The sequence below is a fragment of the Pteronotus mesoamericanus genome, unplaced genomic scaffold (assembly GCF_021234165.1).
Source record: "Pteronotus mesoamericanus isolate MK-2021 breed Mesoamerican mustached bat unplaced genomic scaffold, CSHL_Meso_final contig_173, whole genome shotgun sequence".
In the NCBI taxonomy this organism is placed as follows: domain Eukaryota; kingdom Metazoa; phylum Chordata; class Mammalia; order Chiroptera; family Mormoopidae; genus Pteronotus; species Pteronotus mesoamericanus.
The window spans coordinates 13,331,139-13,352,391 of NW_026555072.1; the positions used below are offsets into that span (position 1 = coordinate 13,331,139).

The 21,253-nt window shown below is 37.1% G+C and overlaps 1 protein-coding gene across 1 annotated transcript in view; it reads right to left on the reverse strand.

Annotated features, from left to right (window-relative positions):
* Positions 1-21,253, reverse strand: part of CFAP47 (cilia and flagella associated protein 47) — a 332,513-nt gene that overhangs the window by 196,139 nt on the left and 115,121 nt on the right. Inside the window, exons 30-32 of the mRNA XM_054566336.1 lie at positions 13,371-13,453; positions 11,861-11,946; positions 2,965-3,157 (exon numbers count right to left, since the gene is read on the reverse strand). Of these exons, the coding sequence (XP_054422311.1) occupies positions 2,965-3,157; positions 11,861-11,946; positions 13,371-13,453 (362 nt within the window). The remainder of the gene's footprint in view (positions 1-2,964; positions 3,158-11,860; positions 11,947-13,370; positions 13,454-21,253) is intronic.

Below are 21,253 nucleotides of genomic sequence, written 5' to 3' on the forward strand. Positions count from 1 at the left end.
AAAAACAGCAAAAGGCTAATATATTCAATGGTGAAAGGCTGAATGCTTGTCCTCTAAAATCAGGTATAAGACAAGGATGTCCAATTTCACCATTTTTATTAAACAAATCATTGAAAGTCCTAGTTACAGTAATTAGGTAAGAAAAGAAATACAAGGCATCCAAATAAGAAAGCAACAAGTAAAACTATCACTATTTGCACATATATATATATATATATATATATATATATATATATATATATATATATATATATATAAAAAAACCCTAAAGATTCTACCAAAAAGCTACTAGAATAAACAAATTCAGTAAAGTGGCAGGTTATGAAATTAATAAACAAAAGTCTGTTGCATTTCTATGCACTAATAATAAATGATCAAAATGAGAAATTAAGAAAACAATCCCATTTACAACTGCATCAAAGAGAACAAAATACCTAGGAATAAATTTAACCAAGAAGGTGAAAGACCCATAGTCTGAAAGTTATAAGACACTGAAGAAAGAAAATGAACATAATACAAATAAATCTAAGGATATACCATGTTCATGAATTAGAAGGGCTAATATTGTTTTAAGTGTCCTTACTACTCAAAGCTATACACGATTCCATGCATTCTCTATCAAAATACCAATAGTATTCTTCTCAGAACTAGAAAAAAAAATCCTAAAATTTATATGGAACCACAAAAGACCACAGAAAGACAAAGCAATCTTGAGAAGAAAGAACAAAGATGGAGGTATCATGCTGCCTGATTTCAAACCATACTATGAGGCTACAATAATCTAACAGTATGATTTTGGCACAAAAACAGACAGATAAATCAATGGAACAGAATAGAGAGTCCAGAAATAAACCGTTGCTTATGCGGTTAATTAATATATGAGAAAGTAGGCAAAAACAAAAAGTGGAGAAATGATAGTCTCTACAATCAGTGGTGCTAGGAAAACTGGACAGATACATTAAAAAAAAAACCAAACTGGACTACTTTCTTATACCATGGACAAGAACGAACTAAAAATGAATTAAAGACAAATGTAACAACTGAAAGCATAAAACTAGATGAAAACACAGTTAGTAAACTCTTTGACATCAGCCTTGGCAATATCTTCTCCAATATGTCTCCTTGAAAAATAAACAAATGAAACTACATAAAACTAACAAGCTTCTGCGCAGAGAAGGACACCATCAACAAAAGAAAAAACCTAGCCTACTCAATGAGAGAAAATATTCACAAATGATATACTCAATAACAGGATAATATGAGAAACATATAAGGAACTCATACAGCTCAACATTAAAAAAAAAACCCGAACAATCCAATTTAAAAAATGGGCAGAGGACGTGAATAAACACTTCTCTAAAGAAGATATACAGATGGTTAACAGACATATGAAAAGTTACTCAACGTCACAAATCATCGGAGAAATGAAAATTAAAACCACAATAATATATCACCTCACACCTGTCAGAATGACTATCACCAATACATCTACAAACAACAAGTGCTGACGAGGATGTGGAGACAATGAAACCCTAGTGCACTATGGGGGGAATGCAGACTGGTGTAGCCACTGTGGAAAAAAGTAAGAAGTTACCTCAAAAACTTAAAAATTGAACTGCCCGATGACCCAGCAATTCCACTTCTGGGAATTTATCACACAACACTGATTTGAAAGAATATACGCATCCCTGTGTTCATTACAGCAATATTTACAATACCCGAGACTTGGAAGCAGCCCGAGTGTCCATAAGTATATGAATGCACCCTGTTTTTTGTAGTTTTTAATGGGTCAAATACATTTTTATAAGATATGAATCTTGTTAAATTACAGTTTCAAGTCAAACTGTTTGATATTATTAGCACCTTAATTAGAAGGTAATAAAATATTCTGTATTTACTGTTCTCTAATACCAATATATCTATTTCAAGCCATTTGATGTCACTGTTTGCTTCACTAATGGCTTTAAGTTAAGAGTAACTGTAAATTAAACTCTCATTTTAAATCATACTTTTAATCTTCCCTTACTTCTAAAGTTTAGTATATACTCCAAGGGTTCAGTATAAAAAATAAACTTAATTCGTATATGATAAAACACAACCCATTCCCAACATACCAGGATGGTATGTACTTGGAAAAGGGGAGCTGAATTGAAGTCAAAGAAACAACCAACATGAATACTGTCCTCTTCATGATAATCAATGCTTATGATGAATACAAAAATACAGTTACACTAGCAAATTGGATCTTTTTCAAAGAGTTTAATGCTCTTGGGGTAGACACGTATACAGCCTTATTCCTCCTAAAAGGCAGAACCAACAAGTGCCTGCCTGTACACTGAAGCAGGTCCATGAACACACTCTTCTCTCAGTATACAGGGTGGCATAAAAGTAGCTTGATAGTTGTTCATATGGAAAATAACACAATATTTAATAAATGATAATATAAGAATAAACTTTGTGTTTCTCACATACTCACAACTATAAACCTACTTTTGCCCCACCCTGTATGAACCTAATAGGACCTACCCATGAAGCATTATTGCACTTAGTGATTTCCAACATGACTGTAATGACAAAATGTAAGATGTTGTCTAGTCAATTTTTCACTTGATCTCAGGTAATTACATACAAGCCCTGAGCAGTGTCGCCTAAAGTTAATACCTTACAGAGCTGAAAATGCCATCAGTTATATTAAGGTTATCTTTCACTTCTGGAGCATCTATAAATAATTTTTATCAATTATTCTTCAAAATCAATTGGAGAAGCATCTTTTATTATTTCTATTTTACATGTAAAAATACTGATCTTGAAGATATTAAGGAATACTTTTTGTTTTTTTTGCAAAAGAGCATAAATGTTGCAGTCAAGTCTAAAATCCATGAATTCTCAGTCCAACCCACAGCTCCTTCTACACTGTCATACTACAACCTGTGATGATTTGTCTAAAGAAAAAATTTTTCTTACCATGGCGGCAGTTTTCCCATATAACATGTCGGGTATTCTCATAATGTGTGTTCATCCAACTAAGCAGAATTCTTTCAGGATCAGAATATATATTGCTATATTCAAAACAAGGATTGACTTTTGCTGAATTATACAAATATCCAGAGGGCAAATCTTTACCAGTATGTGGTACAACCTGAGATAGTATCAGAACCTAAAATTGAATAAAAGAGAGAAAAATAACAATTACTAGACCTGAATGGCAAAATAAAAATTTGAAAACTAAATTAAAAAAAATATGTTAGACAAACGAAGGCATCAGTATTTTCTGCTTAATTATATCCATTCAAGAATGAAAGAACAGATAAGATGACCTCTAACGCCCATTTAAAATTACCAACTTTTCGCTTCTATAGCATCTAGTCTATAAGGTACCACACTATGTTATTTACAAGAAGCAGCTTATTACATAAGGATTCTGGTCACCAATTTCCAGTGTGTGTGGTTGGGGGATGGGGAGGGACCCCTCATCCCTACACAGCCAGTCAATTCTTGAACATCAGCACAGCCTTCAACAATTCAACTCATTCTGACACTATCTTCCCAGTGATAGCACCAGATTTTACAGACTGAGGGTTCAGTCCTACAAGACTATGCACCCCCAACTACTTCAGATGCCAATCAGAAGCCTAGGCTGTTATCTATGCTTCTAACCCACTAACTGTACACTGGAGGTTCCAACGACCCCCTCCTTGGCAACTAAATTAAGACACCAGTCGCAAGTCCAGGTTGTTAACCCATACTTTTGACCAACTAGCCATAAATCAGAGGTTTCTATGACCCCTGGTTCGGTTCCATTCATTTGCCAGAGTGGCTCACAGATCTTAGGGAAACATTTTACTTTCTTGATCATCAGTTTATTATAAAACAATGTAACTCAGGAACAGCCAGATGGAAGAGAGGCGTGAAGAAAGGGCATGGCACTTCCATGTCCTTTCCAAGCCACCAGTCTCCCCAGATCTCCACATCTTCACCAACCTCTAAGAACCCTGTCCCTTCTGGGTTTTTATGGAGGCTTTATTAAATACTCATGAGTCATGAAATCATTGGCAATTAGCAATTGGTTCCCCCTTCAGGCCCTCTCCTATTCCATGTCACGGGGGTAAAACAAAATTCTAACCCTCTAATCACAGGATTGGTTCTTGGGATAATCAGCCCCCATAGTTATATGCTCTCCAAAAGCTACCTACTTAATATAACAAAAGACACCTTTATCATTCTCATCATGTAGAAACTCCAAAGGGTGTTAGAAGCTCTGTGCCAGAAATGGGAATAAAGACCAAATGTATATTTCTTACTATAAATCACAATATCACATGCATTGAGTGTTATCCAATCACTATCATATGCACTTCCAGTTCCACATGAATTTTGCTATTGCATTTGTTTTTCAATGACAGATTTTTAAACTTATATGATATTTTAACCTATTTTTTCCAATTGGCATAAAAAGCACAAGTAATTTAAGTAGTAATCAGCAAAAGTCAGACTAGATTTCATTTTTAGAAACTTACATTTCCATTGATCAGATTAAGTGGAAGGATATAAGTAATACACATTGCTCAAACAAACCGTAAATATTTATCACCATAACAAATCTTATTGCAGTCATTTATGTCTAAATATTATCAAGATCACAAATTTGTTGTAAATAGAATACAATTTAATTCCACAGGGTAGGAATTACAAAAAAGGGGGGATAAGAAAAAGGAAGAGAGAAAGCAAAATTGATAAGAAACATTCAAGCATGTTCATCAACAGCCCCTATTAAAGAGGACCACAAGGGAACTGATTTTGGGGTGAAGGTATAAGCTTCAGTTAGGACAGGAGGTGGAGAGAAAGCTCTAGGAGGAGACTAAAGCAACAGGGGAGTTTTCTGGTAGTGGAAGACACAGTCAATCTGAATGCCCATAAATAGACAAGTGGATGAAAAAGCTGTGGTAAATAAATACAGTGAACCATTTCTCAGCCATAGGAAAAAAATAAAATAAAATAAAATCTTACCATTTGCAACAGCACAGATGGACCAGGAGGGTATTAGGCTCAGTGAAATAAGTCAGTCAGAGAAAGACAAAATACGATATGATTTCACTTACATGTGGAATCTAAAGAACAATATAATCAATCAAACAAAACAGAAAGAGACTCATAGGTACAGAGACAAGACTGATGGCTGCCAGAGGGGAGGGGCTTTGGGGGACTGTGTAAAAAACGGTGAAGGGATTGAGAAGAACAAGTAGGTAGTTACACAACAGTCATGAGATGCAGAGTACAGCATAGGAAGTGCAGTCAATAACATTGCAGTAACTGCGTGCGGTGCTGGAGAGGTACTGGACACAGCAAGGGGAACACCTTGTAAAGTATAGGAATGTCTAGCCACTATGCTGTACATCTGAAACTAATACAAAACAATATTAAATGTAAACTGTAATTGAAGACAATAAAGAATTTTTTTTTTTAATTTTAAAAGCCAAAAACAACAAAAACCCCTATCAGAGTCCTAAAGCACTGCACACATCATCCATGGGGATCAGTGCCGGATGCTTCAGGAAACCTGAGATGTACCTGTTTCTAATTTAAAGATAAAGTCTGCAGGCCCAGAATTCACTGTTTCCCTTGTCTTCTCACTCCCATTACCCCTGGCTCCTGGCTTCCCCATCTTCTTTATCAAACCTCCCTCCTTCTCAGCCTATAACGCTAGCTTTTCTGAGAAGATCCCTTATCTCAACTTCAAAGAGAAAACGGATGACATCTTAATGAGCACATTGCATGTCCTACCATGTGTCCAAAAGCCCTCGCATCTGCATTCACTCTTCTTTCTCTGCACCTGCAATGACCGAGCAATCCCTTTTCCTTTCTCTTATACGAGGCACCAGGCCTCCTCATCTTCCTGGAAACAGTCCTGCAGCAGTAGCGCTTTTAGCTTTTGGATTTTTTTTTTTTTTTTACTATTTTATGATAAAATCTAACATTTTATTTATTTATTTATTTATTTATTTATTTTCGGGTTTTATTAATTATTTTTTCGGATACATTTGTCTCTGCCTACCCCCCACCACTTTCCCTTGCCCCCTCCCTCCCTCCGTCAACTCTTCCCCTTTGGTTTTGTCCATGAGTCCTTGCTATATGTTCCTTGACTTTCCCCTTCCCTTCCTTCTCCCCGCCCCCCCTCCCTCCTTCCCTCTTGTCTCTGTTGATTTCTTTTCCTTTCAGTGTTGCTGGTCTTATTTTCCTTGCATCTTTGTATTGTTGGTTAGGTTCCGCTTATAGGTGAGATCATATGGTATTTAACTTCTCCCTGTTGACCAGTTCTTTTGCAGCAGTATCAAAACACACTCACTTGTACAGTCAGCTTTTAGGGGGCTCTCCCAAACTGGAACTGCCATGGGTTCTTTTATCTGTTCCTTCTACCACTTACAACTGTTGAGTTTTCTACCCTCACTGTCACCACTCTCTTTCATTCGTTTAGCTCATCAAACCAAGGCCCACATGACCCTCCCCAGCTCTTCATTATCATCGTCAGCAACCTCTCAATTTCATCTGACACTGTGAAACACGCCCTTCCTCAAAGGCTCTCTCTTCCTTGTTCATGATGTCATAAAGTGTCGCTGCTACCTCTTTGCCTATTTCAAGCTCATTTGCAGGAACCTCTACCTTTGCCTATTTAACCATTTGGTTTCTTCAATATTGGGTTTCTGACCCATGCCATTTTTTTCACTCCATAGCTCTTTTCTCCCAATTGTATTCCCTATATGCCACTAAACCTGCATTAAGAAACCACACAGACCATCAACTTTTGTAATTCAACACAGTATTTGGGACACTATATTAGTGGTAGTAATGAGAATAACTATAGCTTCATATCAGTGAGATAAATGATAGTTATAATCTCTGTCAAGGTACCTACAGCTACCTAGATGACGGACCTACTGAACTCTCTATCACTTTATATATTCAGTACATGTCTCTTCTTATTTCCACTGAGAAAATCCTAACTCATAATATAGGTTAACGAAATGGGTGCTCACTTTGATTGTTACAGATTGTCAGGCCCACCATGAAGCTAGCAATTATAGAGATTTTTTTCTATTAAAATCTACTGTCCAACACCAATACTATGCTAAGCTGCTTGATGAGCATATCACACTCAAAGGCAGAAGGTAAAAAACTCAACTCTGGAAACAGTATTCTACTCTTCAATGGCATTCATCTTTGGAAAATGTTCCTTCAGCTTCCATTGCCAGGACTTCAATGAAACCTATATAGTGTCTTTGTGGAAATTAGAAAGTGGCACTGTCTCCAAGAGAGTGTTGTCCTGATGGTGCCATTATTTAAAGTAAAAGGCCTCCTTAACTTTGGTGAGTCGCAGCTTAGATGAGGATCTCTATTCTTAGCAAGCAACACGCAGGCTGGATTTTAGCATCCAATCATCAATGCAGCTGTGCAGAATTATACAATCATATTCCTCTTATTTATTCAATGACTGGATACATTTTTTTCTCCAATAAATCTTGGGAAAAAGCCAAGCTTTTGATACTTTAGTGATTTGTACCACATTAAAAATCATGATATTCAAATCCTATATGTACATGTCCAGTGTATCCAAGACATGGATAGCATCATTTGATGTTGTGAGATAGCCACTTAAAATAATGGAAGTGATATACACAGAAAAACACCACTGCTATGAAGATAATACTTTTAATCTCATTCCAATTGGAAAAATTCATCTGAGAGTGACCTTCTATTCATAACTAGAACACCTCAACACTGCAAAAAAAAAAAAAGGAATCTTGAATTCACAGAGATCAAAATAAAATCATGGAACTTGGTAGCCACACTTTGACAGTATTTATATTATTTCCATTTCCTTTAACTTTGATTTCACAACAGGAGCATATATTTTATTCACCAACATTTCCCTATGAATAAGTATTCATTTGTAACACCCTTCCTGTTGTGACCAATGCCTTATTCTGTATTGGTATATACCACCCATGGGTTTTCTTCAGTCCACATTACAAATTACCCTTTAAGTAATAAAAAATCACACCTCCTAAAGCTTGGGCTCTCACTGATAAAGAGAATAAAATGACATCATACACTTCATTCAGATATACTTATTAAACACATGCAAAGAGTTAATCATATGTTCCCTATTCATGGTTATATCTGACCAAAACAGGCAACATTTGTTATCACCTGGGAGAATAATTGTGTTTCCACATTGATGCCACAGACATTATGAGACATACTGCAAAGCCATTTAATAAAAGAATTTCACCAATTCTACTCCTCTCCAATCATATTTTATTAAAGCACTTTTAAATATTCCTCAGAAATATGATCGCTTGTACCATTTTAATTTAAGGCATGCAATCCTGAATAATGCCTAGGTAGAACTGGGGTCTTGCCTACCTTTAGCATCAAATACCCCAATCTTATTATAGAGAGAATTGAACTGGTTCAGGGAAAGTATGTTTAATTAACCAGAAAGATCATTGTTCTTTCTTTAAAAATATCAAAGTATTTGACAGAATTGTGTCTCTATTCTAAAAAAAAAAAAAAATCTTTACAATAAGCAGTACACTGGGAACAAATGAATAAAATTAATTAAAATTATTCATCAAATATTTCTTCCTGATCACCTTTTTCTCTTCCAGATTCTTCTGTAAAAACATCACATTCACTTCTTTCAGTTCATACAGATTCATCCTTTATATCCATGTGAGATCCCTATATATAATTTACATTTACAATAACATTCTGAGCTTGAGTGTTTGTTACCGTTTTTCACCTGTCTTATGCCTCAATGACCCCCTTGTTGGCCATTTTTGTCAACATTTTTGTGAATTGGGAATATAATGTAAGAAAAGAGCAACAATTTAATCATGCAAATCTAACAAGCAAAAATAACCAAATGACATAACATTAAATTCAGACAAACTATACCTTGTTATCTAAACTATTAGCAAGAAGAACTGACAGAGGCAGTCTCAAAGCATATGCATGACATCTAAGAATTCAACAATAAGAACATAGATTTGTGTGAAAATCAGTCTTTTATTTCTAACTTGTGAACTCATCTCAAAAACATCACTTGCTTTTTCAAGTGAAATTGCCAATACACTTCTGATTTAATAGAACATCTATGCTACCCATGCTTTAGACACAATATACGAAGAACAGCTCTGCAGCTATCTAACTGGGCAATCTTATCCATTCCGATGACTTTATAATGGCATCAGCAAAGAATCCCAAATGTGTGCTGCCACCCAAATGCCTTTCTGACTAGAGGATATACCCACCTAGTAATCATACCAGGCACTATAATACAGCAGGACCAAAGTTAATTTATCATGTCCTCTTACTACCCTGATCCACCCTCCACCCCCAACAAAATACTGTTATTATCCCTTGTCTTCTATTTCAGTGACTGAAATTCTACTCAATCACCCAACAAGAAATCCACTGTTATCCTTGACCTCTGTCTTCTTCACTCCCAAGATGTAGCCATTCACCAAGTCCTAGTTGAGTTCTACTTCTAGTATTTATAAAATTTGCCCCTTTCTCATCTTTCCCACTGCCACCAACATTCCTAGCACCAGATATTGAAATACGTCCCTGAACAGTTTCCACACTGTACCAAAGTGATTTCTCGAAAACACAAAGCTGATTACGCCAACCTTATGTCTTCAGCCCTTCAACAGCTCTGTACTGACCTTGTGCTACAGTCCAAAAAGTTCAGATTCCTTGGTTTGGCTCATGAAGTCAACCAATTTCTGACTGGGATCGCAGTCCACTGTGCTTACCTCTGGCCATACCATTTATTCCTCAAAATGTATCATGCTCCATCTAACCTTGAGTGTTTCCACATTGAATTCCCTTTGTCTGGAAAAATGTTACTCCCCTCCTCAACCCCAACAACTTTGCTGCAATAAAACTCATCTACGACCTCCTTCACAAAAATCATTCACTCTCTCTCTCTAAACTATGCCCTGCCTTGTCTGGAAAACACCTGTCATTTCTCAGGGCTCAGTTTAAATTGATCTTCTTCCCAAAAACTATCCCCTAACCACAGGAAAGTTAGGTTCTTCTCTATGGGCACTGATCTTTCATTCTTTGGGCTTCCCTTGTCATAGCACTTGTCATACTTCCTTTTAATTATATATACTTAGTTCTTATATACTCCAGGACACAAAATTCTCTAGGAGACAGACTACATCAAGTTTACTCTTATACCCCCAGAGCCTACTATAGTACCTGAAACATATTAACTGTCGAATAAATTCATTCAACAAATATTTTTGAGCTGATACTCTGTTAAGTTACAAGTCATACTTAGTTTCTAAACTCATAGACTTATAGGTTAGGGAAAACAGATTAAATGAACAAACATGCATAAACGAATAGGTGTGTGAATAACATCCACAAACCAAGATTAGGACTAGTTTGCCCTACACTAAGCCATGTGCTGCTCTTCTGTTTTGGAATTGCTCCTATTTATCACTGGGGAAAATTATAGATGATGCAGACCGGAGTTAAGAAAAGAAGAAAATATCTTTTCCCAATTCTAAGTTTGGCTGAGAGTCCCAAACACCCTCATACATTCTTCTGGGAACTAATCAAGAAAAAACAGGATTTCTTCTCTTGACACCCAAGCAAGAGAAACAGGGCAGGGTGAGGTGGAAAGAAGAGAAGAGGAGGAATAAGGGGAATAATGTAGGAAAAGGAACTCTTCAGGACGGAGGCCTGGCTCGCTGGCCACTGTGAAGACTTTAGGTGGCCAGAGGGCAGCAAGAGGGCCTGGGCACCTGGGCTCCCACAGAGACCAACCAAGAAGAAATAAACGTTTCCTGTATCAGATGGTTTTATATGACCAAAATCAGGTGACCTTGGAAGAAAGTAGGCATGAGAACCCTAGTTTCCTCATCTATACACTGGGGAATACTGATGGTGAAGATTAAACAAGATCATATTTAAAAAAACATTTTGTGACATAATACTGTTTAGCTTTTAATTTTGTCCCTTCCTTCGAGTGACGAAATGCTGCTTCTAGTTAACTTCATTTTAAGTCCCTGTCCTGCAGCTCCCGCTATCTGTCAGTGAGGGCAGAGCAGAAGCCTCCATTGGTCTTAGTGAGCAAGACCTATCGTGCCACATTTGGAACCCAAGGAAATGATTCCAGGACTGAAACCAGTACTTGTTTAAGCAATAAAAATATAGGTTTTGAAGGCACAATTTATACGTTTACTCACCCACACATACACCTTGGCATGAGGTCAATTGGAGAATCTCATCAACAGCTGGTCTTGCTACGGTTATGATTCCTAGTGAACATCTGTACCGAATAACTTTACAAGAGACTACTATGCATTACTGGTAGAGACCATACTTTTCACCAATATCTATTCTTTAATTCTTCCTTTTAATACTGGAAAAACTCATGTAGCTACCAATTTTACAGACTACATTTCTCAACTTCCCTTAAAGCTAGGTGTGGTCATATGACTAAGTTCTGCCCAATGGAATGTGAAAGGGAAATAATGCATTTTCCAGGCAACATCCTTAAAAGGAATTTACTTGTCTTCTTACTCTTTCATCTGTTCTTCCTTATTCTGAGAAACTGACCCAGAGATAAAAGCCCAGTGCTGAGGATGGAAGAGACATCCCACTACCTCTAAACCATTCACTTCTCCACAGTTCCATGGGAAAAAATAAATAAATAAACATTCTATCTCATTTGAGCCACTATAGTTTTCAATCTTATACAGTAGTATTACCTATACTTTGACTAATATTTTATCTCTGTAAATTAACCAAAACCCCCCGCAATGAACAAGAGGAGAAACGATACCTTGTATATCTGAAGGAATACGTCTGTCCATGCCCGTTTACTCCAGGCTTCAAAGTCAGACATATCTATAGTAAAATAATGCTTTTTCATTGGTTTACAGGAATGTGTCCCCCAGACATCCGTGAAAGACTTCAATAAATAAAATATCACAACATTGATTAGAATGCAATGCAAATGTAAGTTCAAAATTTTAACTACTTAGTTAGCATATTTTTTTCCTTTAAATAAAACCTTTACCTGTCCTTTTTATACATTTATCAAGATCTCTAATTCCCCATGTGCCAGTCACAGAAACTATCAACATAGGTAACTTCTGGAACTCATAGCCTTTTATTGAGGTCATAGATTTATTCATTCACTGCACCCATTAGCTGTGGGGCAGAAAAGGTAGAATGAGAAGCAAAGCTATTTTGAACTCTGAGCCTCTTAAGAGCCACACTGCGAATTAAGCCAGACAGACTCAGGAGAATGCCAAAGAACAGGCTCCTGGCTCTGCCACTAATATTGTGTGGTACCCCAGTAACAATACCACAGGTAGAGTTGCCTCAAAGCCTCCAGGCAGCTCAAAACAATACCCCTTCTGATTAGCTTTGCATAATTTGAAAAAAAAAAAAAGCTATGGCTATCTGGCTTAATTTCTCCCTATTCTCCTCTAAAACCGAAGGTTGGAAATGTGAAGTGGTGGGCAAATTAAACCAGTATTTTCTATGCCTTAGCTGGTATGGTTCAGTGGACTGAGTGCTGGCCTACAAACCAAAGGGTTGCCGGTTTGATTCCCAGTGCAGGGCACATGCTTAGGTTGCAGGCGAGATCCCTAGCACTGGGTGCGCAAGATACAACCACACGTTGATGATTCTATTCCTCTTTTTCTCTCTCCCTTCCCCTCTCTAAAAATAAATAAGTAAAATCTTTTTTTAAAAAAACCCAGCATTTTCTTTGGAAGATATGTATTCTAAAATTCATTTTAAGAAAAAGTTTACATAAGTACACACCACTCTTCATTTCTAAATTCCCTAAAAGAAGCAATTACTTACATATGTAAGAAAACCCCCCTGGGTGGTGTTGCTCAGTGGATTGAGGGTGGCCTGGGAACAAAAGGGTCACTGGTTCGATTCCCAGTCAGGTCCATGCCTGGGTTGCAAGGTCAGGTCCCCAGTAGGGGGCACGCAAGAGGCAACCACACATTGATGTTTCTCTCCCTCTCCTTCTCCCCCCTTCCCCTTTCTCTGAAAATAAATAAAATTTTTTTTAAAAAAAAGAAAATCATGTGATCATTTCCGCCTAATCTTCACAGAGATTTCTAAACAAATACAAAAATATATACGTATCTGTGGGATACACACACACACACACACACATACACACATATATTCATTCCAGAGAAACATAATCTTTAGGATATTACATAAATAAAAAAATCAAGGATTCTAAAATGAAATACTTAAGCACAGACCAAAAAATCAGCAAACTCAATATCTGCGCAGCTGTTCCAAGAATTTATATTTCCTTACTCTAATTTGAATCCACTTCTTATAATCTTCTGGTTCAAACAGAAATTCCGGCAGTACGTGAGAAAGACATGCTCCATGAGCACTAAAATTTAAAAAAAAATCCAAATTATTATGGTATAATATTCATGATTTGTATATCACTTGCATTTCAACTTCAATAAATAATTTCAATGTCATATGGTTTGTTTAAATTATAATTTTAATATTTAAAAAGTATATAATTAATTTAAGATTTTTCCCTTAACAATAAAATGTGTATATGATGTTTCCTTTAGAGAACTGATCAATAAGAAATATCTTTTTAAGTGTCTAATCGTCTAATCATCCACATCTATCCTTATATGTTAATGGGATAGAGTGTTATGATTTAGCCCCTATTGTCAAAGCACTAACTATTTTTTGTTATAACATTATAAAATTGAAAAATATGCGGAAAAAGCCTGAACACAGTAAAACATTTAATAAATAGATCATTAGTCACCCAATATTCATGGAATACCTATCACCACATATGCCTGAATATAAATAATCCCCAATATAACATAACTCATCACTTATTTTTCCAAAGAGACCATCTAAAATGTGTGGCCTCTTTGAGTATGCAAACTTATAGTAGCACAGTTGAAGCAGAAAATATCTATTTTTAATATTTTATACATTCAAAAACTAATACCTATTTGTATTATTTTATACATTTAAACACATTTATCTTATTTAGCTCTTTACACTTTTTTCACTGCAAAATTCCTTGAAATATTTTAATCCAAATTCTTCATATGCACATCCATCACCACAGAACCTATAGACATCTAACACAGTTTTGGCAGGAGTGTTTCCTAGAAGGCATTTGGGCATTTAGGCATAATTCATTTAATAAGCATAGAACTCTACCCACCATAAGCATTTACCAGAAAAGAACGCATTTACCATCTAGTACTCAACTCTGGAACACCCTCAGCAGTCTGCAGTCCTAGAACTACTGAGAAGTGAGATAAAGAAGAGGAAAAAGAAGAGTTAATATGATTCTCAAAGCTCAAACCTTGAAGACAGCACAGATGAACATAAGAGAGAAGTAAGGAAGGGAAGCCTAGGGGAGATGGAAGCAATGGAGATAGTTCTAGAGTTGTGAAGTGTGGCATGGCCCTGGGTCAGTGGAAGCTAATGGAAGAAATCGTACTGCACACATATAAAGTTCCTTTCTTTGGAAGTCAAACATCATCCCTTGTCTTTGATTTTTATACTTTTCCTGTTTGTATCTACCTATTTTTATGAATCTTCACTACATTGAAATTATTATACGTTTAAGTAAAGTCTAATTTGAATGGAACACTACTTCTTATCAGGAGGAGCAAACCTAAAGCCTGCGTAAGAATTCAATGAGATGTTGCCGCATTAAGTTGGAATCCTAGCAGGGGTGTCCAATCTTTTGGCATCTCTGCACCACACTGGAAGAAGAAGAGTTGTCTTGGGCCATACATTAAATACATCGCAACACGTAATCACAAAAATATCTCATAATGTTTTAAGTATATTTATGATTTTGTGTTGGGCCGCATTCACAGCCATCCTGGGTCCATTCACATGTGGCTCATGGGCCACAGGTTGGACACCCCTGCAAGTTAAATAAAGATATATGAAGAAACTGGAATACTTCCTTGAATCCAAAGCCAAGACAGGATCTTAAGAGGAAATGACCACTTTTATAAAATGCTACTGAGAGCCCAAGGAAAACTGTCAGAAAACCATTAAACTGAGAGCACCTTGAGGAGGGAAGACCACATCGTATTCATCTGAGTATTCCATAGTGTCCAGCAGAGAGTAAGTCCTCAGTAAAAAGCTGAGAATGTAAGAATGCAGTTTTGCATTGGTAAAGACAACAGGTCCAAAATGGAGTCACTCATGCTAAGCCCTGCATCACCACACCAAGACTTAATTACAGTTTCGGCTCTTCCAGAAACAGAATCTTACACCATTCAATCAGAATTGCCTGATTAACACTAATTAGGTCATCTGCCTGAGAGTGTCACTGGACAGCAAGTTGGGGTCCTTCTGCCTGTCATCACCCTCTAGGTAAAATTCCAGACACAAAGGTTTGGTGATAAAGGAAAGAAGTCTTTATTCAAAAGCTACACAATTCTGGAATAACAGCTTTCCACAAGCATTAGTCACTGACGCCTATCAATTAGGGCTAAACTCTAACTCTTTAGTTACAGCTTTAATCATTTAAACCTATTAATTAAGGCTATACTCTTTTAACACCTGAGTTCTCCTAGCATTTCCCCCTGTTAGTTTTTAATTATCATATTTCTATAGGGTTAGTTTACAAACTAAAACAAAATGAGATACAAAAGTCATACAATGGAAGAATGGCAGGTTTCTGATTCAGAGCTCATCCCTTCTGGAACATCCAAAGAAGAATAACAACCCTGTCAACCTCTGCCAGGCCAGCCTGATCCTAGGCTGTGCCCGGAGTTCCTTCCTATTCAAAATGCCATCTGTTGGGAAACGCAGGCAGCTGCAGCAGGATCATCCAGGTATCCTCAAGAAAGAGGAGAGCCCTTCTTTTATTTCAAATCTTCTAGCCCATAATTCCATGCCCTATGGAGGCATTCGGGTTCTCAGCAATCCTATCCTAGACTGTTTACCATCGCCTCGCGCAACCTCCTCCTAGGCCTCTCCTTACTCCTTCCCAGTGATCTGATCAGATCTCTCTGTATCAATAGTAGAGCCCTGCCATCCCCTAAAGGAAATGCCACAACCAATCTACTTTTTGTGCTGTAGGGGTGGAAAGCATTTCCCTTCCTTCCTTCCTTCTAGGTTCTTTGGCTGGTCTAAAATCAAATTGACAGAAGACAGATTTACAGGAGAAAAACAAATTAAATATATACCTACCAGAGCCCCACAAAAAGGTGGAACTCCCAGGTAGTCAGGTAACTGAGGAAATGGGGAGTAAGGATCGAGGACTTCAAAGAGGAGGAAGATAATTCACAGAAGATGAGAAGCACAGATGTTCGGCTGGCCATGCAGTTAAGTCTTTCTGATATAAAAAGTTATCTCCGGTAGTAACTCTTGCTGGGCCAGGCCCCCTGTCTAAATTCTTGGAGGTGGTTGGTTAAGGTAGAAGAAAGCTTTCCCCAAATCCACTGGGTCTCAACTGCCGTCAGCTCAAACCACACGCCAAAGAGGCACATTTTGGGGTGGCGCATTCCAAACCTCCCTTCACTGCTTAAGTACAACTTCCCTGATCATGCTCCCTTCTGCTTATAAAATCTCTTTCCTTGTATAACTCTTTGGAGCTCCTTCCCATCTGCTAGATCGGATGCTGTCTGATTTATAAATTGTTGAATTAAGCCAGTCAGATCTTTAAAACTTAGTTGAATTTTATTCTTTAACAGCATTTTACAGATGCTGGTATGAAGTCAAGTGGAGCGGAACAGGTCACCCCAAAATCCGCCTCTTTGGCATTTTGATTATTTTGAGAAACTACAGACACAGGGGCTCTGAAAACAGGGTAGAAGTTACCCTTTTGTAATGAAAATCTACATTTATAAAGAAAATTTACATTAGAAAACAAGCCCACACCTGGAAGAGAAGTATTACTAGAGAAAACTTTTCACCTGAGAGACTTTCCTGCTTGGCAGGGCAACCCATGTTTAACAAACATTTCCGCCTCCTCTCTCAGACTCCTCCCCCCTCCGCCTTTTGGGGCCCTGGACTCCTACCCCTTTCAATAGCTCAGGTGGTGTATAAGCCTCAATCTCTTGGCTGTCTTTGAGTCTCATATCTTTGTGGGGCTACCATACTTAGCCATCTAATTAAATTGTTCTTTTCCCTCCTGTTAATCTGTCTTTTATTACAGCCAAGAACCTTGAAGGTAAAAGGAAAATTTATTTTTCCTCCTATATAAGAGACTTGTTTCTTTTTATTTTGCATCCATCTTAAGGCCTAACTTCATCAGTCCCTCAGACAGCATTTAAATTATGTTTTGCCAGTAGTTTATGTCTGGTCATTAGTTTTATAGTGTTGACTTTCAAAATTGATTTGATTACACTTTTACATTCTAGGCTTTCTATTGGCATAGTTCTTCCAAGTTTACCATTAGTAGAACAAAATAAAATTAGATGTAATGTGTTATTAAATTTTAAACTTAACCTCCAAAAATTATAGAGTTTCTCATTAACTGCACAAGATAAATATAATTTCACTTGTACAGAAGTCCTCACCCACTGTTACCAATCTAAAATGGGGCAACTAATAAAATTTATTATCATTTTGAATTTAATTCCTTTATTTCCATGATGAAACATATGCATGCATTTTGGATTAATGACCCAGTTTTATGAGCCACACTGCCATATTCTGGATGTTGAGGAATTCTATCAGAGTCAACACATCCGGATAGGCTTACATTTACTGATAAAACAGCAATAACTTTGAATGGCTGGGTTTTAATGCCATAATCATTCTTCCATACCTGCATCCTCATACCGCAAAATGTCAAAACAGAAACCTCCCGTGTTAATGTCAACACTACTGGAGCTGTGCCAACAATAATGCTACAAGTGTAGCATGACCATCACAAGTATCATAGAGTTTAATGATGCTATTAGAAAACTATTTGATTTTTATATTGCACAAACAATAAAGATCTAGTTAAGTATGCAAACTTCCCCCTTTTGTTCACAGTTAATATTCCAGTAGGTTTTAAAAGCACGACTTCTAAATAAGAATGGCATTAGAATTTTTGCTTTATTGAATTAAAGCATTTTCTTTCTTAAGTCCATCAAGGACCAAGAGCATGAAGTGGTAAAATTAAAACAAAACTCACATGCCTTTGGTTTTAAACTTATGAAAATTTAAATAAAGGTGCCATTGATCTTATACATATAAAGGCAATGCTGATAAATACTGGTTTTCTGGTATTTTTATGTCAACAGACATGTAAGCCTAATAGAAGAACAGATTTTTTCCAATAGGCCATTTCAACGATAGTGATACCAAAAGAATCTGTTTTCATTATGTCACTAATGGTTATTGTATTGGAATAATTTAAGAAAATATTTTGGCACATGAAAGCCATTAATCATCATTTATTACACTTCATCATCATCATTGTCATCTACTATGCATCCATATTTTATTATTTGTATTCTTTAATTAACCAAGTTTGAGAATCATAACTCTCAGTTTTACAGATACTGAAACTGGGGCTTAAACAGGTTAAGCAACTTGTACAAAGGCACAGGAGTATAAAAGAGACAGAGTTTAAGCCTACATCCACCTGATTTAAAAGTCATGCTCTTTTACCCCACTTCAGCTTGCTTCAGAATCACTGACTTGCTTTGAAATATTTTCATTCTTAGGTGCAATTCCATTTAATAAGACATCATAATGGGCATGCATAAGTAAGAAGGTACAGTTGTAAAGATAAAAGAAGTAAGATCACACATGGAATTGAATTTACTTGTAAAGGGAAGTAAGTTGTTTTTTCCTAAGTGCATTTATTTTAGTAAATGAACAATTTTAAAAAAAAATCAATGGAATTAGAAATAAGACTTATAGTAGCTTTATATTATCCTACTTTATAGTTTCTGTGTAGAGTACACAGTGTTTATAGTCTGCTTCTGTTTTAGTTTTATATTATGGAAATTATAAACCAAAAAAGGGTTTTTTTCCAACAAAACTTAATCACATCATAAAAATAACTGTTGGTTATAAACAAATGAAATTATATCAGAGGATACTAGACACCATATTAATCTGCTCAGGCTGCCATAATAAAGAACCACAGACTGGGTAGGTTAAACAAGAGAAATTTATTTTCTCATGGTTCTGGAGGCAAAATGTTCAAGATCAAGACACCTGAAAATTCGGTTGCTGGTGAGGCCTCCCCTCCAGTTTGCAAACAGCAGCCTCCTTGCTGTGTCCTCACATGACCTTTTCTCTGTGCTCCCACAGAGGAGGGAAGAAAGATCTCTGGTGTTTCTTCCTCATTTTACAAAGGCACCAGTATCAATGGACTTAGGGATCAACTTCTATGACATCACTAACATAATTACATTGTTAATGGTCCTATCTCCAAAAACAGTCACACGGAGGGTTAGGACTTCAACATGTGAACTTTGAGGGAACACAATTCAGTCCATAACAGGCACAAATCACAAGGAACATTATTTCACATATAGCAATACGAAATTTATTGTAAGCTATAACAACGAAGTATATATTTTTTATAACACATGTGACACTGTTATGAGATGAATTGTGACTCCCCTAGTCACAGGTTGAAACCCTAACTCCTCAGTACTTCAGACTGTGACTATTCGGAGTTAAGGCTTTAAGGCAGTGATTAAGGTAAAATGGGGCTGTTAGAGTGATCCCTAATCCAATCTGACTAGTGCTTATTAGAAGATGAAATTTGGACACACAGAGAGACAGCAGGATTGTGTACATATAGAGAAAATGTTATGTGAGGACAGGAGAGAAGGCAGCTGTCTGCAAGCCAAGCAGAGAGGCCTCAGAAGAAATCCAATCTACCTGCACCTTGATCTTGATGTCCAGTCTCCAGAACTGTGAAAAAAAATAAATGTGTATTGTTTAGGGCATCCAGTCTGTACTATTTTGTTATGATAGCCCTGGCAAACTAATATAGGTACCTTAATAATTAAAGTCATTCTTAAGAGTTCATAGTATAATACTATAACTATAGTGCAATGTATAACATTCAGAGTACCCACCCTAATTTTCTCTAACGTGACTCTCTCACTGGTTACAGCTTCCCTCCTAGAATACAAATGCTTTACTTTTTCTTCCTTTACCCCTTAATTTCATAAATCATGAAATTTTCCTTGTTCCTATTAGATAGACTGTTCTGAGACTCAATTTTAAAGTTTTATTCCTTTTAGGACAGGAGCTCCAAAAGCAAAGCTCTGTGAAAGAAAATGATAATAAATATTTAATGACCATTGGGCCTATTCTGTGCTATTAGTGACCCTGAGTGTTAAGAGATGCCAGAAGAATGAGATGTGGTTCCTGCCCTCACATGCTCATATGCTCAAAAACAGGTGAGGTGCACAGACTCATGTGTGAGTCTGTGGTGCGCTGTTTCCTTAAATGACAGAATCTTTCTCATTCTCCCACCCACACTGGGTATGGAGGAGTAGAGCGAAAGTGCAGACTTGACTGTTCTCATATCTTAGGCTCTTCTGACCAGAACAGCCTCTTTATGGTAATTCTGTTCTTTGGGATAGACAATCCAAATTTCAGACTTCTCTACCCACTGCCTGACGGCACCTGGGGAGAGGTAGGTTTATTGTTAAGTAAATAAAGCTTTAACTTCAGGTTTCCTCACTTGCGTGAGCCACTTCTAAACCCATATATCTACTTTTTTTGTATTTTAATTTGGTATTATTTTATAAAGGAGGAATCTCCACATCGTATATGGCATCATCTCAGGGCATGGATCGCCCCTGCACTTGGGCTTCCATGAGGTGGGTGAGAGGGACTCTTGTATCTGTATGTGAAGGTCTCTGACTATGTTTCTGGATGCTCAGTCTCTTTGACAATGTCCCCTCTCTGCCGAAAAGCCTAGTCATCACGTGGGTATCTGCTGCTGAGGCCTGAGTTGGGGATCCTGTGTGTCACCACTTAACTCCATGAAGGGCCTAGAGGACCCTCATAAGTGACTCAGCCACTCTCCAGTTCTCCTACATTCATCATTCACATTGTGGCTTCAAACCAGCCACCCTTCTGCCTCTTTATTTGCCAACCAGGCTGTCGTGGTCTGTCGTGAGTGTCGTGGTCACTCAATCTCCTTCAATGACTTAGAAACTTCTAGATCTTTTCCAAGCAACAGGAAACTCAAGCTAGTTTTGGCTATTAC